Source organism: Episyrphus balteatus, chromosome 4 (assembly GCF_945859705.1).
Source record: "Episyrphus balteatus chromosome 4, idEpiBalt1.1, whole genome shotgun sequence".
Lineage (NCBI taxonomy): Eukaryota > Metazoa > Arthropoda > Insecta > Diptera > Syrphidae > Episyrphus > Episyrphus balteatus.
Window position 1 is genome coordinate 21,120,606 of NC_079137.1, and position 17,513 is coordinate 21,138,118.

Sequence of the window (17,513 nt, forward strand, 5' to 3'; positions counted from 1 at the left end):
TTCTTTTTTTGTTCTTGTTGGTAAATTTAGCTTTTTCAATTTCCTCGGTGTTCTTAATAATTTTGCACAATGTACTTTAGGATATCTGAAAGTATTTGGCCACATCTTTCCTTGTAGTTCCCGATTTTATTTCTTTTAAATTTTTATTTAGTTTTTAAGGAAACAGTGTTCCTTTTTTTAACATTTTAAAGATAAAATCGAAGTGTAATCAAACAAAACCAAAGAACAGGTTGTTGAAGTATGGGACAGAAACGGGTGACCCATAGAATACGTTGCATGACGGATTGCTTTTTGACAGCTCACTTCAAATTACAAGGTGTGTTATATTTTCTCGCTAAATGTGCACTAAGATGTAAGAAACTGTTAACTATTATCGTTGTTCTTTTTTTTTATAAAATAAAATGTGCGACTAGATTTCATGTATAGGCACTTGCTCTTCAGTTAAAAACTATTTTTAATAATAGACTATAAGTTGTAAGTATGACTTTGGCATGTAAAACAGAATTTAGATATTTAATTGATAGGTATATATTATTAGATATATCATTAAATGTTACTTTTATTACAATTTCTTCATAAATAAACAATGAAAGTTCACAATTCATAAAATCAGAAAAGAAAAGAACACAGTTCTTAGTTCTGAAATTCCCCGGTGTGCACTCAGAAACAGAAAATCGAACTGGTCTTTTGTTGACAACAAATCGTCGCCCTAGAATTGGGTTGCCGTATAGGCTATTGAAAACCTATGTATGTATATAAGGCAACCCAATTCTAGGGCGACGAAATGTGAAAGGATACGACGGATGAAAAAGTAGAAGGGCTACTTCTTTCGTTCAATCCGTCGGCCTCCGTCCAATCCGTCGCTTATGGGTCGGTTCCCATAAGAACTTGTGTATTTTATCGAGCTGTCAGTTGAAAACTTCGACGCAATGGATTTTATGGATTGGGCCCTTTATGTAAATAGAAATGTCAAAATATTTACAGAGTATTGCAGGTATTCTGCTGTCATTCCACTGGAAAGTGAAAAGCTGCCATCAATTTGACAAAGGTTTGTTTGATGTATCTTTCTTATAGGAGTTCTTTTTTGTTCTAAGAATTGATATTGGTACTTAAAAAGAAGTTTCTTATAATAGTGTTTTTATTAAATGCGAGTTTCTTATATACGATTGCTTTCAATTCTTAATACTCGTATATAGAAAAGACAAGGTGTTTATGGTTTTGTTTTTTTTTGTTTCTTAGCGAGTTTTTCTTATATAAGTGTTTCTTATATCTGTAAAATATTTTATATGGAGTGACTCTGGTTTGTATAGCAGTTGAATACTACACAACCATTTATGCATAAGTAGAACTAAGGAAAAAAGTTAATAAAAATGGACACAAGAGGATCTGCTTTTGGAAAATAAGGCTTCAATTCTCAAGAGCATTTAGCCATTCTGGTAATATTTAATTCCCAAAACTGAAAATAAAAACTTCGAAGAGAAAATTTATAATTTATATTTAAAAATAAGGAGCGTTTTAAATTTTTTTTTTTTTTTTGAAAAATTCCTCGTCACATTTTAAGCAAAGCCCACTCCGAAACGAGCAGCTTTCCAGCTTTCGACGCACAACTTTTAGGAAAATATATCTCTTAACTAGTAAAGCGATGAGTGTAGGTCATCCTATGGCGGGATCTTAGACTACACTGGTCTTCAAGAAAATCATCCTTTTAACAAAACTATACTTTTACAAAGGATCAGGTATTTCTTATAACTTTTAAGGCTTTCGCGGTTTCTTACATACATAATTTTAATATTCTCGGACTAGCCCCGGCTTTTTCAACTAAACTTGTTGCTGTATAAAAGAACTTGTTTTTTTCTTTCAAATTCAATTTCAATTTTCTCAATACCTCTTTTCTTCTCATAGATATCTAAAACTTAAATAAGTTATGTAGGTTTGACATATTGTACAATAAATAAACTGTTCTAAGAAAGTCATATATATTTATATTTTTTTTATTAGCAACCGTTTTTGAGACATGTATAATAGGTTTGTTGAGATTTTCTATAAGAAAAACTCGTTTTATGATTTTCTAACGCTTATATCTCAAAATCCTAACGTGATAGAATTTTTCCGACTTCGGATTCGAACTCATTACATCAAGAACCAAAAGAATTAAAAGAAAATTGTTCCTATAGTAGTTACTCGAGCGCGTCAGATAATCATATGGGGACAAAGCTTGTAATCTGTAATGTAGGTACTCCTACCAAATATATGTGTATGTATAATTGAAGTGAATTCTATCAGGAAAGCGAAAAACATACAATCTGACAGTTTCCATGGGGGGGGGGGGGGGAGGGGGGCGATGATGTAGCTAAAACCATCGTTAAAGTAAAGCATACGTACAGATGCTTATAACTGTGTATTCCCCACCAGGCATTAAAATCGATATTTTACAAATGAACAACACTGAATTATATTTTTCCCACAAAATTAAAAGACAAAAATATAAAGAAATATTCTATTTGCAACATTGTGAAGAAAAGTATTAGGTTAACAGATAGAACCCGTTGCATAAGTAAGTTAAGTTGACGAATTCAACTGGCTCGAAGAGATACATTCATCGGTTTTAAATAAAAGTTTTTTTGTTTCAATTAAAAGAGATTTTTGACATTTGCAGAAGTGGTGTTGAAGATTAAATTATTTTTTTTTTAATAATATTTGTTGTCTGGTTTTGTATTAATGATTAACTTTTCTTATGCACATACATAATTATGCTATTCATGCTTATTTGTTGTACATCCATCAGTAACAAACACAAAAAAAGATTATTTTATTCAAAAATTTTTCAAATTGTAAGATTAGCAATACCCTCTAACATAATTGTCAGATTATCAAATAGGGTGGCTCTGAAATAGAAAAAATCTGACGCGCTAAAGTTTTTTAAGTTAACGTTTTTTTTACATTTTCAAAAATCAGTCCTGAGTGTAGGTCACGCCCAAATTGTCGGAAATTAAAATCGAACACTGTTTTGAATGCACTGAAAGTGCCCTCTCAAAATCTGATACTGGAATAACTGTCAGATTAATATATATCTGTTATCAGGAAGACAAAGCGAGTTACTCTATTTAATTCTGACGCGCTCGAGTATTTCCATGCGACTGTTTTTTTTTTACATTTAAAAAACTGTGTTTATATGTACGCTCCCCCCACTTGCCAATGAACAATGGTCTCAAGTGGAGGTTAAACTTCTCGAATTCGTCAACGAAGAGATACTTGCCTCCACAGGTTTTGTCAAAACCTTCGGGCCATTATCGACAATCAAAGGCTTTAAGGTTCTTGCCTGTTGCGGTGAACCTACTCTGAACTGGCTCAAAGATAAAGTGGGCTGCATGGAGGGGTTATTGGAAGGAGTAACGCTTAGTGTTGTTCTCAAAGATGGCCTCCCCACCAGACTCAATGTCCGTATTAACATACCGGGCCCCAATATCGATGAGACTACCCTTGAAAGGTACCTAAGAGCACAAAACCCAAGTCTCCCCAGTGCAGACTGGAAGGTCATGCAAATGGAGGCACCTACGAAAACAGGTCGGGAAGCAATAATTATGCTCAACCATGAAACCATGGCTATACTACCATCACTAGACTTCCTTCTGAGATTTGGCATATATGCGGTAAAGGTGAGACCGGTAACGGCAGCCAACTTGCAGAAAAACAACAAACAATAAATTAAAAACAAAACTATGAAAGTGTTGCAACTCAATCTGCAACACAGCAAGTTGGCATCTGCCACCCTAACCTCATTTCTGTCAAAAAATAACATAGACATTGCCCTGGTACAAGAGCCGTGGATCAACAGCGGTAATATCTGCGGACTCAAATTCAAAGATTTCACTATTTATAGTAAAAAAGGGCCTACTGAAGGTAACTATCGTACATGTATAGTAGCGAAAAAAATCTTAAATCTTTTCCTTCTATCCCCCCATTGTAGCGCAGATATGACGAAGGTCAAATGTGAAAGAGAAGGGGCTCAGCCCCTGATCATAACATCCGTTTATATGCCAGGTGATGCACCGGGCCCTCTACCATGAATAGCGTTTACCGAGTTGGTAGCTGAAGTCGGTAAGAAAGGTTGGGATCTTCTAGCAGGCTGTGATGCAAACGCCCACCATCTGCAATGGGGCAGCACAGACATAAACACAAAAGGTGAGTCACTTTTTTAATTTATTATTAAAAACAATATGGTGATACACAATAGAGGTAATGAACCTACCTTCATTACAAGAAATAGAAAGGAACCCTACTAACAATTTTGCTTCTATAATGCTTTACAGAAGCAACAATTGCATCTGTAAAGCTTTATAGAACCAAAATTGTTTGTCGGGAAGTACTTGATGTGACACTATCCACGAACTCTAACTCTATTGAGATAAGTAACTGGAAAGTGTCCAGTAATGTAACTTTCTCAGACCATAAAATGTTAACATTCCAAATAAGACATGATGCTGCAAGTCCAAAACCCCTAAGAAATAACAGAAAAACTAACTGGGAAGCCTTTAATAATAAAATTAAGGCCTCATCGCTGGGCCAATATGTTAGTCAACCTCTGTTAAACAGCTCAGCCATAGAAAAACCTGTAAATGAACTTACTTCAGACATAATCAATGCGTAGGAGAGCTCTGGCCCCTTGCCCAAAGCTAAAAGAAAGCTCAACCCCGTATGGTGGTAAAACGAGCTTTCCGTTTTAAGGCAAAATTCTAGGAGGCTTTACAACAGAGCTAAAAATAGTAACAACCCAGCTGATTGGGATCTCTTCAAAATCAGCAAAAATGCATATAAAAACCAAACCACCTATGCCAGAAGAGCGGCCTGGCCGCAATTCTGCACGGACATCGAGTCCACAAATGATGCAGCTAGGCTTTGAAAAGTCATGTCAAAGGTCCACACCCCTCCGGGCTTCCTAAAATGCCCAGATGAAACATGGACAGAATCTAGCTCTGAAACTATCGAATTACTTATGCGCACTCATTTCCCGGGCTGTGACAAGTTCACAACTCCTGAGGAGGGTGGCCCCAATATAATAAACAATAATATAGGCACCCAATTAGTAGACAATAGAAAAGTGTCATGGGCCATTGATTCAATCTCAGCTTTCAAGTCTCCAGGGCCCGATGGTATTATTCCAATCATGTTACAAAGCTTTAAAGACTTGTTAGTCCTAATCCTAACGGACATTTTTATAGGTTGTCTAAATACAATTCATGTTCCCACTAGTTGGCGAGAAGTTAAAGTAATCTTCATTCCCAAAGCTGGAAAGCCATCCCACACGGAACCTAAAGACTTCAGGCCGATTAGCCTATCTTCCTTTCTTTTAAAGACCTTAGAAAGACTAATTGAAACACATATTCGTGCTAAACTCGACGACAATGTTCTCTCACAGGCCCAACATGCATACATGAAGGGCAAATCTGTTGAGACAGCATTATAGAAGTGGTAGGTACGATTGAGCAATCAATCCACTACAAGGAATTCACTCTGGGAGCATTCCTAGATATTGAAGGGGCCTTCAACAATGTTGACAACGCAGCCATACGGCAAGCCCTTAACTCCAGTGGTGTCGATTCAAATCTGTCAAACTGGATTGATTCGATGCTTCAAACTAGACTTGTAAACGCAGAAATGGGTAGCAAGCTGAAGGTAAGAACCTCCACTCCACAAGGAGGTGTCCTGTCTCCCCTACTCTGGCTCCTGGTTGTTAACCAGATCTTAACCAAGCTTAGCCAAAACGGTGTAAAAGTTGTGGCTTATGCCGACGACATTATCATCATGGCCTCGGGAAAATTTGTTCCGACCCTGCGAGATCTTCTTTAAACAGCCCTTAACAAGCTCAACAACTGGGCCACAGGCTGCGGTGTTAATGTAAGCCCACTTAAAACAGAACTAGTATTATTTACTAGAAAAAGAAATATCCCAAATATTATACCTCTCACAATAAATGGGACTCCTCTTACCATTACTGGTAAAGCTAAATATCTTGGGTTGATAGAAGATAGAAGATAGAAAACTCAATTGGAAAGAAAATATAAAAGAACGTGAAAAGAAAGCTTCGATTGCCTTTTACACCTGTAGTAGAATTTTTGGTAAAAAATGGGGGCCCAATCCCAAAACAATTCATTGGATGTGTCTGTACAACCATTATTAGGCCCATTCTGACGTATGCATGCCTGGTCTGGTGGCCAGCCCTAGAAAAAACAGTCAACCTGAAAACTATGACCAAAATTCAGAGACTCGCGTGTATAGGTACCACTAGTGGCATGAGAACTACACCCACCGCAGCCCTAGAAACATTCCTTTCACTTGCCCCGATCGACCTTTTTACAAAAGAATTGGCAGCTATCAGTGCCCTTCGTTTGAAGGAGGGCAAGAACTGGAAAGGGGACCACTTGGGTCATAAAACAATAATGAATTTTGTTGAAAGTAACATTCAAACTGACTATACTCTTCCGTTTAATGATTTTAACCCAGTAACGCTGACAGACTTCCCAACAAGGGAACTCTGGGAGTCAAACAGGGTCATTATTGCAGATCATGTCTCGGTTTTCACTGACGGGTCTAAAACAGACCTAGGTGTAGGGTCAGGCATCTTTTCAGATAAGCCTCCCATAAACAAATCATTGAAACTCCCAGACTTCTGTAGTGTTTTTCATGCGGAAGTTTTTGCAGTTTGCGAAGCAGCTAACATCCTCTCTGCACTCAACTTAAATGACAAAAATATTGATATCTTCATAGACAGACAGGCTGCAATTAAAGCCATTTCCTCTATTGTCACGAAGTCCAAACTAGTTGACCAGTGTCGTAATACACTCAGGTCCCTAAACACAACAAACAGAGTTACCCTTCGATGGGTCCCAGGACATCGTGATATACAGGGGAATGAAAGGGCAGATGAACTGGCCAAAACAGGATCAACACTCGATCCGTGCCAAACCGTTTCATGGGTGCTTATGCCAATGGAGCACGAAAAAAGCAGAATAAGGCTAAGCTTCTTGAACTCTGCAAACGACAGATGGTCGGCACTTGAAACCTGTCGAGTTTCGAGAAATCTGTGGCCGATCCTTTCTAAGAACAAAACTGAAATTATACTTAAGCTAAGCAGGCCTCAATTGTCCCTATTGATTGGTATCCTTACAGGTCACAACTCAATGGGAACCCACATGAGTAGAATGGGTATTGTCTCATCGGACTTATGCAGAGGGTGTCAAGACGAAGACTCAGAAGAGGGCACATACCACTTCCTTTGCGAATGTCCCAGTTTAGCAAAAAGCAGAAAAGCAACTCTTGGAGATTACTTCTTCAATGAGTTAGATGACGTCTCGTCCTTGAGACTAAAAAACATCATGAAATTCATCCAAATTTCAGGATGGTTTAGGGAGGCACAAAACACAAATCCCAACACCTAATTCCCAATATATCCCTCCCTTACCCATCCAGATTCCTTCCCACCCTTACCCTGGGGATCACAATGGATCCATCGAGATCCGAGTGGGATGATTCGACTTGTCGGATTATCACCCCCAACCTAACCTAACCGAACCCCCCACTTAGATGGCAAAACTTCCATATACTTTTTTTTCGTTTTAAAACCTAATCTTCACAATCTAATAAGTCCCCATGACGCTCGAGTAACTGCAAATTTAGCATCCCGGGCTTCCCTACTACTAGGACAATCAAATCTGAAGAATTGCGGGGCAGTGTATCGAATACCTTATCACAAATTTAATGTTCCTAAGCCCTGATTTTTTAGTCGTCAGTTAGACTAGCAGAGGAATAAATGTTAATATTAAAAAAAACTTTTATTCCTTGGAATAAGATCTATCAAAGGTTTATCTCACTATTGAAAAATTGGCCCTAAATTGAAAAATAGTACCTATACAAGGGTTTCCAGAACATCACTTTTAAAGAGAACATGTTCTCTTTTTCAACTCTGATCTTTTTTACACTCTCTTTTTTCATAATATTCTTTTTTTGTTCTCTATTTTTCAAATGTCCTCTTTTTAGTATCTTTTTTATTTTCTTCCATAGTTTTTCAAGATTGTTACGATTATCTGTCTCGTTGTTTCAATTCTCAAACTCTGCCCACTCACAGTTAAGGTAAAGTGTTCATCGCATTTAAATTCAAAAGAGATGTTCTGTTTTTCGTTTTCGATCTACATTATTTTATAATTTCTTTTTCTACACGGATCTCAGTTTAATTGCCTTTTAGATCGATTTTTTTATCTAAGTACTTTTTAACAATTTAAATAAATTGTGGCTCGTTAAAAAGCTGACTTGTGCAGTTATTCCAAAGTATACTTCTCTAGAGAAGTTAAACATCCATTCAAAAGATTTACAATAACTGAGAATATGGATGCGTTCTTCTTTGAAAAGATTTGATCATTTTTAACGTAATTCCTGTGTCCCAGATCCACTACTTTTAAGTAACTGTTTAGGAAAAATAAATTTGTTCTGCTTATGTGACGTTAGCTTTTGCTTTTTCTTATCAATTACTCTCTTTTTTGTTCTTTGTTTTTTTTCTTTTAAGTCCTCTTTTTTTAAAGGTTCTAGAGTAAAATGTTCTCTTTTTATTAAGGTCCCAAATGGACACCCTAACCTATACCAAAAATCATATAACAAGTACTTGTTATATGATTTTTGCCTATACCTACCTATAATGTATTTAATGTACATATTTTATAAAAGTGTTCTTCATGTGACGGTCATATGAGATTTTAAAATTCCACTGACACTGATTAGGTGTGATGTTTTTTTTTATAATAATATAATAATAATACTAAACATTATTTGAAAATGTGAGTAAAAATAAGTGAAAAATTAGAAATTTGAAGTCATATGATAAATCGTGTTATGAGGAATAAATTCTCCAATATAACGAATACTAGTTTTATTTTTGTACAAGGTCAACCGAGTTTAAAAGGGTTGTTTTCTACAAACTACTCATATTTTTCAAAAATCATTAAAAAGAAGAGGTCCAGTAAAACTAGCAAAATATATTTACAAAAATAGCTAAGGAGAATTTTATTGTTTTATTTTAAAGAGCATCTCTTGAGGATTCTAAAACCACAGAGTTCGACGTAATAACCCTCTGCGTCGTCCGCCGTTTTGAAAAAAAGCTGAAAAAAGCATGTAGGTACTTGTTTTTTTTTGGCCGTTATTGGTCGTAGAGAAATTATTTTTGTTTAATTTTGAAGAAAATCACATTTTCTAGATTTTTTGTTATGTTACTGTTTTAATTTTGGGCCAGTACCTACGCTGCTGATGCGAAACGAAAAATGTTCATGTCTCCAAAGTCGACAACGAAAATGCTAACGAAAAAATATTATAGAGTAATCTGTCAAAGTCAAAATAAAAAAATTCAAAATTATTTCAAAATCAAGAAAAATCATCAGAAAATAATTTTTAAAGCAAGAAATAAATGAATTAAAAGTGAAAAAAAACGTCAACACTGCTCTTGGAGTCAAGAAACATGTACAGGACAGCAAAAAGTAAGTGACAAATGAGTGAAAACTCTCCAATTGTTCGCTGGAGCTGCGTACTCAAAAACGAAAAGCAAAACGAAATTTTTCGTTCAAGATTTCGTTAACGAAATTTTGTATGGAAAATTTCGTTTCACTTCAGCTGCGTACTAGGCTTTAGAAACGAATTTTAATGTTTATCCCGTCGAATCACTCTTAATACAGTTTCTTCATTTCATTTCAAGATTGAGCACGATAAAACTTCCAATATACTGCGAATATTTTGTTAACGAGTTCGATAACTTAGACACCGAGAATTGATAAGGTTTTTTTTGGAGAGGGGTTCAATACAATCATTTTTTACCATGGGTGGGCTGGTCTATCTCCCCCCGTTTAGGTGGGAGGGGTGATTTTCTAAAAATTGACTTAAAATAAAAAAAAAAAAAATTAAAAAATTATTACAGTTATATTATATAGGTAGTGCCTTTTTCAAAAGCTATAGAAGTGTAGGTACACTTTAATTTAAATTTAAAATAAAGCGTTTTTGAAATAATAGATTTCAAAGTTAAAATATGGGAAAAAATTAAAGAAAATTAAATTGAATACTATACTGTTTTTGTCAGGACTGTGGATTTCAATACAAAATTGATCAAAAACAACTTGATTTTATAATAAAAATTAATAGTCGTATTTATTAGATTTTTGTCTACTTACCTATACACTACATAACTTTTTTCAAATTGTTGGAAATATGCTTTATTTAATAAAAGTAATAATCACATTATTCGCGGTTAAGACAATCTACTCTTTTGTATAAGTTTGACAGCTATAAGACAACAATAAACAAGGTTTTTGATCAGATTTTCCAAACTTAAACAGGTTAAACAGGTTATACAAATTTTATAAATAAGGGGGTAAGTGTTCACTTCCGGCTTTTGAAAAAGGTACCATTCATAACTGTTAGTGCTTCCTTTTTTTTTTAATAATTTTTATTTTTATTTTAAGTTAATTTTTAGAAAATTGCCTCTCCCGCTTAAGCAGAAGGAGAAAGACCACCCTTCCCATAATAAAAAACGATTGTATTGAACCCTTCTACAAAAAAACCGTTATCAATTCTCGCCGTCTAAGTTATCGAACTCGTGCCTTCGTGAACTCGAGCGCACTTTTCCCCATTAACAAAATATTCGTAGTATATTGGAAGCTTTATCGGGCTCTATCGTAAAATTTCTTAACGTAGGTACATACATGAAATTTAAATATACAAAAATGAAGGAAATTTTATGGTCTATAAAAAGTATTAAAAGTGATTTTTTAGTCGGACGGCCATTGGACGAGATAAACATTAAAATTCGTTTTTTAGCCCGAAATTCCAACAGTTTTTTAACAATAACTTTTTATTGGTTAGAGCTATCAAAATGTTGTCGTAACAAAAACTGTAGAAAACGTGATGTTCTACAATAGTCAGTAAAAATAATTACTCTACGACCAATAACGCCCGAGAAAATCAAGTAAATGCTTTTTTCATCTTTTTTCAAAATGGCACACGACGCAAGGGGTTATTTTGTTTGAACTTTGAGGTTTTAGAATCCCGAAGAGGTACTCTTTAAAATAAAAGAATAAAATTCTCCTTAGCTATTTTTGTAGATATTTTCGATTTGCATGTCTAATTTAACGGACTAAAGGGTAAAAAAAGGGAAATAGAGAAGTGCTAGATTTTTTCTGAAAACAGATTTAGATTCAGGTTCAAATTTTTCCTAATTTCAAAAACTTATTTGAAGAAGAAAAAAAAGATACATTTTGCAGACCAGTGTTAAGCCCGTATGAAACTTTTTTTTTTGATAAAAAAAAAAAAAAAACAGAACATTGGGTAAAATAAACAAGGCTTATAGCGTTTCTAATTGTCAATCCGGAATTGTTCTTCGATTCGGAATCCCAATTGAACAGTTTTTTTTATTTCGAAGAATCTGAAGTTTATTGTGAATGTATTGGTTGAGTTTGACGTGTGTCACATATATGTGTATTCGCGCCAAATTTCATTTGTTTTTGTGCTGCATGTTTTCTATAAATTTTTATTTCAGTTTCAAGAAATCACTTCACTGCTGGTATAATTTCCAAACAAATGTGTAACAAAAAATATGACATTGGTCAAGTGTGACATCTGACATTTAAATCTATGAATGTGTGAGTGATTCTGCTTTTGATTCTGTTTTTAAAACCAGAAGAGAAATTATCTTTTTCTGTTTTTAAAACCAGAACAGAAATTCTCTTTTTTTTCAGAATCAGAACTGTCAGTTTGCCCAATTGAACGCATTCAGATTGGTTTTTTTTGCTTCCAGATTGCCAATTAAAAACGGCATTATTATTCAAACGAAACATATACACTAAAATATCAATTATTTAAAAACAAAACAAACAAAAGTCAATTAAAGAAGACAAAAACACAAAATAAACGAACCATTGCCACAATGTAGAAAGGTTTTTTGGAAGAAATATTTATTACTTATTTATTAGATTTAAGTTAAGACCGCATAGAATTAAAAAAAAACTAAAGTTATTTTCTTTTTAAGAACATTTTAAGTAATTTTGTTGTGACAGTTTGTACTTCTTGCTTTACGCACTCATGCTTCGAGTGATTTTTTTACTCGCAACATGTCGTACTGTTCTATGTGCTTCTTTAAAGTATTAAAAATAAGAAAAAAAGAAGTATCATACGGGATTTACCTCGCAACTTGAAGATACCCGTGATAATTCTTATACTAAAGAAAATAAGCCTAGATTCCAAATTGTTCTTTTCAAATTTGCTATGAATAAATACATATTAAATTGCACAATCACTATTTCCATTATTACACAATTCCGAACCTAAATCCAATTCATAAAATCGACAATCGCAACAAAAGACGTTCGTTGAGTAATGAGTATGTTCTTGTAAACAATTCCATCGATATTCCAGTCGTATATGGTTTATTTATGTATGTTTCAGAAAAAAAAACATAATTTGACTAAACGCGTTTTAATTTATGCTACACATAAAAGAGGAAAAAGTAAAATAACATTCTCTTAGCAGTTTAAACAAATATAACGATGCTCAAGCCAATTATTGTTCAAGAAAAGTAGCATTTTAATTAAAGTAAGACTATGTTATAAAAAATAAATCAAAATCAATCCATTCATTCTGTTTTAAAAATATTAATATTGAAATTAAAAACTGCAACATCCCGACAGAAAAGAAAAAAAAATTTCTGTGCAGGCTGACACCTTCGTAGATGCTAAATTTTGCCGGTTTGAATGCAAGCTAAGCATTTCATAATCTTTTAATAGAACATTATCCAATAGCTATATTTTCAGCTTATTATTCTACCGCATCTGTTTGGACACCGTCAGAAAAATAATTTGACAGACAATTTAAATTGACAATGACAATGATAAGTGGCAAATTTGGATTAAAGTGAAATTTAAATCCAATCACTTAAATCTGAATTTAATAAATCCAAGGATTTAATTTCTTGTGCATATTATTCACTTAAACAAAATTACGTGATTATTCAATAAATTTAATATAATTTGCATTTATCTTTTTTTTTCGAAGAAAAAAATAACAAAAATAAAAAAAAATTATTAAAATTAGTTGAGGTCACTTGAACTTATATTGAATCTTTTTTTTTCCTTTTGAAAATACTTGACAATACAACTAAACACTGTGAACAAAAATTCTACATCTGGATTTTATAGTTAGACCTCCAGAGAGCAGTTAAAAATTTATTTGTATTTAACGAGATTGGATTTAAAAAATTGAATTTAAGTAGTAAATATTATGGATTTGGATTTATTTTTGATATTTAAATTTCTTTACATCCAGATGTATTGTTTAAACTAGTGAAAAATATGTTCGTTAGTCAAGGTAGTAAGTTAACTTGCACCAAACACGGTCATTGAAAGAAATAAGCTAACACAAAAAATTACACACAGAAAAGATAGGTTGCAAAAACAAAGACAATGAATTTGAAAAAATGACATTCTCTTGAGGTTTCAAGCATTCGAATGCAGGTTTTACATAAAACAACATTTATTAAAATAAGGTGATTGGGGGTTTAACGATTTCGTCACGGTAGAAAGTTAAAAATTTCTTCTAAGTAGTTAAATTAATTAAGTGTATAACGGGTCGCTATCGAGAAACCCCTTATTCTTAAAATCGGTTGGTTATAAACAGTTACGTAATGTAAATTATGTATTTATACGAGTATATCATGTTTGAATTTTCCAGAAAATATTTACAATTATTAATAGATAAATAATAACAAAAAAATTCATAGAATCAACATCGACACAACATAATTTTTAAAGAAAATAAAATAATGAAAAAGGGTTATTTTTATGTACATAAATTTAGATTTAAGATTGTAATTTTAAACTAAGAAATTACCTCCTTTATCACTTGCTCGACTCTGCCGACCAGCGGCTTGTTCGATAATGTCATTTAGTACCATGACATCTGAAATAAATAATATAGCTTCGATGTTATTGATAACAACTTGTTATGATTATAATTCTTAACCTTTCATATCAACCACTGTTTGCGTTTGGACGGGTTCAATAAAAGGATTGTCGTGGTGTTTTACTTTTCCAGCTTCATCTGTACAATCTAATCCCATTTCCTGAAAAGCATGTAAAAGAATAAATTATAATTAAATAAAATTTTAAAAAATCTTATGTTTAATGTTGTATCAGTAGTAATACTACAAAACTGTATATTTCATACGTAAGAAGATTACTTATTCGCGACCTTAGGACAAGAAGGTTCTATCTGCACTCGTATCACTTTAGAGAAAACGAAGATGTAATATTTCATCGTGTATAACTTTTAAACCAAAACTTGATTCTAAACATGTTCTTCAATTTTTACATTATATTGTTTCATGGATTTTGTTGCATTAATTCAATAAAAACTATAAAGAATAGTTAATCAATAATTTATAATTAAAAAAATCGATAGAACTTTGTTGCTCAACGATAAGGTAAATAAACGTAGGACAAGAAGATTCTTATTACCAGATAGAACTTTGCGCCACGATAAGGAATTTAGTTTTTCAGATAGAACTTTGTTTGTTTAGGGAATTAACCAAACAATACTTTTCCAAAGGTTTTTGGTGTGCTGAATTTGAATCAGAATTCAGAAACATTCTATCAGCTCCCGTTTTTTTAATATTACCGTTAGAAAATGCAAAAACACCTGTTTCTGAATCTATGCTGCAATGTGAGAGAATTTTTTTCAACACTTTTTGTGAAGGTTTGTATAAAAATTGCTATATATCTGACTTTATATTCGAGTTAGGCACACCAAAAACTATTGGAAAAGTATTAGTTTGGTTTATTCATAATAAAAATAGTCAAACTTTGTTGACCAGAGCTATCAGCCAAAAAACGTGTTTTTACATTTTCTAATGGCAATATTTCAAAAACTAGAGCTGATACAATATTTCTGACCCCGGATTCGAGTTCAACACACCAAAAATCCTTGGAAAAGTATTGTATAGTTTATTCATCCAAAACCTTGTGTGCAATGTTATAAAAGAAAAACAGAAAGGATGAAGTTTCATGTACATAAGTAAAAATTAAATAAGCTCACAGCATTTTTTAAGAATTTATATTGAATTCACAGCACTAATTTCATATATTTAGGAATGTAGGTATTGAATTGGGTATTGTAATACCAGTAATTCCAAGGAGTACTAGGTTCTAATGATGATATGTTTAAATATTCATTTACAGCAATAAGGTTCTATTAACGACGTAAAATTCAACTAGGTTCTATCTACGAAATATTTTTTGTTTTTTAAGGCAAAAGGTTCTATCTGGCAATTAGAACTTTGTAAACTTAAATTCATATTTAGTGTTTGTAGATAGAACCTTGTTGGCTTCAATTTCATGAGTTATTTCATAAACGGAAAGAGATAGCCAAATTTGGATAGCGGCAATCGAAAGAGCGTAGCCTTTTTAGTGTAATGCAATATATAACTCAATTTTGGAAAAAATGTCAGTTAGAACCTTGTTGTCCTAAGGTCGCGTATTGTTATTATATTTCGCGACCTTAGGACAAGAAGGTTCTATCTGCCTTCTTATCACTTTAGAGAAAACGAAGATGTAATATTTAATCGTGTATGACTTTTCAACCAAAACTTGATTCTAAACATGTTCTTCAATTTTTACATTATATTGTTTCATGGATTTTGTTGCATTAATTCAATAAAAACTATAAAGAATAGTTAATCAATAATTTATAATTAAAAAAATCGATAGAACTTTGTTGCTCAACGATAAGGTAAATAAACGTAGGACAAGAAGGTTCTAATTACCAGATAGAACTTTGTGTCACGGTAAGGAATTTAGTTTTTCAGATAGAATTTTGTTTGTTTAGGGAATTAACCAAATAATGCTTTTCCAAAGGTTTTTGGTGTGCTGAACTCGAATCAGAATTCAGAAACATTCTATCAGCTCCCGTTTTCTAAATATTACCGTTAGAAAATGCAAAAACACCTGTTTCTGAATTTATGCTGCAATGTGAGAGAATTTTTTTCAACAGTTTTTGTGAGGGTTTGGATAAGAATTGCTTTCTGCTTTAAAAATCTGTTTAAATCTTTGCGATGTCTTTTTTATAATCCGAGATATTTTAATTTGAAGTTACTGCAGTTTGAAATAACGTTATTGATAAAATAAGCCAAAACTCACGTACTTAAACTTAAGATATCTTGGAAAATAAAATTGATATCGGAAAGATTTAAACCGATTTTAAAATTAAAAAAAAAAACAGTTCTTATAAGTAGAAACCGTTAAAAATTATGTTTGTTTTTATCAAAACAAACACTATAATTATTAATTGAACTACGTCTACAAAAGTTGGGCCAAGGAGTTGTGTGAAAAGTGGAACACGTAAATAAGGTTTAGAGCTTAAGCAAATATTAAAAGTAGATTCGAATTATATTTTTTTAGTTAGACATTGCCCAATTCCTATTAAATTTCATGATGATTCATCTAAGTTTTCGTTTAGACAGCACGATAGATCAAAAACTATTTTCAGAGGCGGATTTACAAATTTTCAAGGTATAGGCTTTTCAGTTTTTGCCGCCCTTGCCCCTTCATTTTTTTTATTTATATATCGCTTAGAAAGTGTAAGAAAACCTTAAGATTTGCGGTTTAATAAATTTGCTTTTTTTGTAGGTGTGTGCAAGAATAACCAAAAAGTTGTATTTATTCGAAAGTTTATTTAGTTCTCAATAAAAAAAAAACAAAAAGAAATTGTGGATGAGTGGAAGTTAACTTTACTTTTTTCTTCTTCTTTGCTCTGATGTAAGAAAAAAGGGCAGTTTTTTTTGTTCACATGATTAGACGCTCGTTTTGCCATTCTATAACATACCTTAAAAGTCTACAAAAATCTCATGTCCGCAAGTCTGGATTTTCAGGGTCAAATCGCGAAATGGAGATTTTCAAAATTAGCAATAATAAACAATGGTATTGTATACACATATGATATAAGGCTTCGAGGTATTTTTTAATGCCGATTCCAAAAAATCTTAAATCAAGGCAATCTGACGTCTCTGAAAAAAGTTACACCTCTTTTTCATCTGTCAACCCATATTACTATAACAGTTGCAAACTTACTACCGAAAAACCTTTAAAAGTAATGGTTGGGCAGAGTAAAATTTGGTTTCAAAATTAATGGTCCAAAATAGATTCTTAAAAACTATGCAACAAGGATATCATTAAAAAAAAATGTTAATAAGCACCAAACACTTGATGTAATAACCCAGATTACAGGGGAATTAAAGGCAATAAGTACATGTTAAATCCAACTGCGGATACGGATAGCATTGATAAAAAAAAATATGTAGCTAATGTATATGAATAGTAGGTTTTTCTTAGAATCGACAAAATCACAGTCTATGAAAGAACTATGGATTTGGTCCATCACTTTTACAACATGTGAAACTCCTCATTTCAAATAAATATTGTCTTCAATTGGATTCTGCG

The 17,513-nt window shown here is 32.9% G+C and overlaps 1 protein-coding gene across 50 annotated transcripts in view; it reads right to left on the minus strand.

The window, feature by feature from the left end:
• LOC129918435 (sodium channel protein para) overlaps positions 1 to 17,513 on the minus strand; it is a 559,170-nt gene that overhangs the window by 213,112 nt on the left and 328,545 nt on the right. For all 50 annotated transcript variants that reach the window (XM_055998972.1, XM_055998988.1, XM_055998970.1 and 47 more), the window contains 2 exons: positions 14,044 to 14,143; positions 13,912 to 13,980 (listed from right to left, as the gene is read on the minus strand). In XM_055998972.1, the coding sequence (XP_055854947.1) occupies positions 13,912 to 13,980; positions 14,044 to 14,143 (169 nt within the window). The remainder of the gene's footprint in view (positions 1 to 13,911; positions 13,981 to 14,043; positions 14,144 to 17,513) is intronic.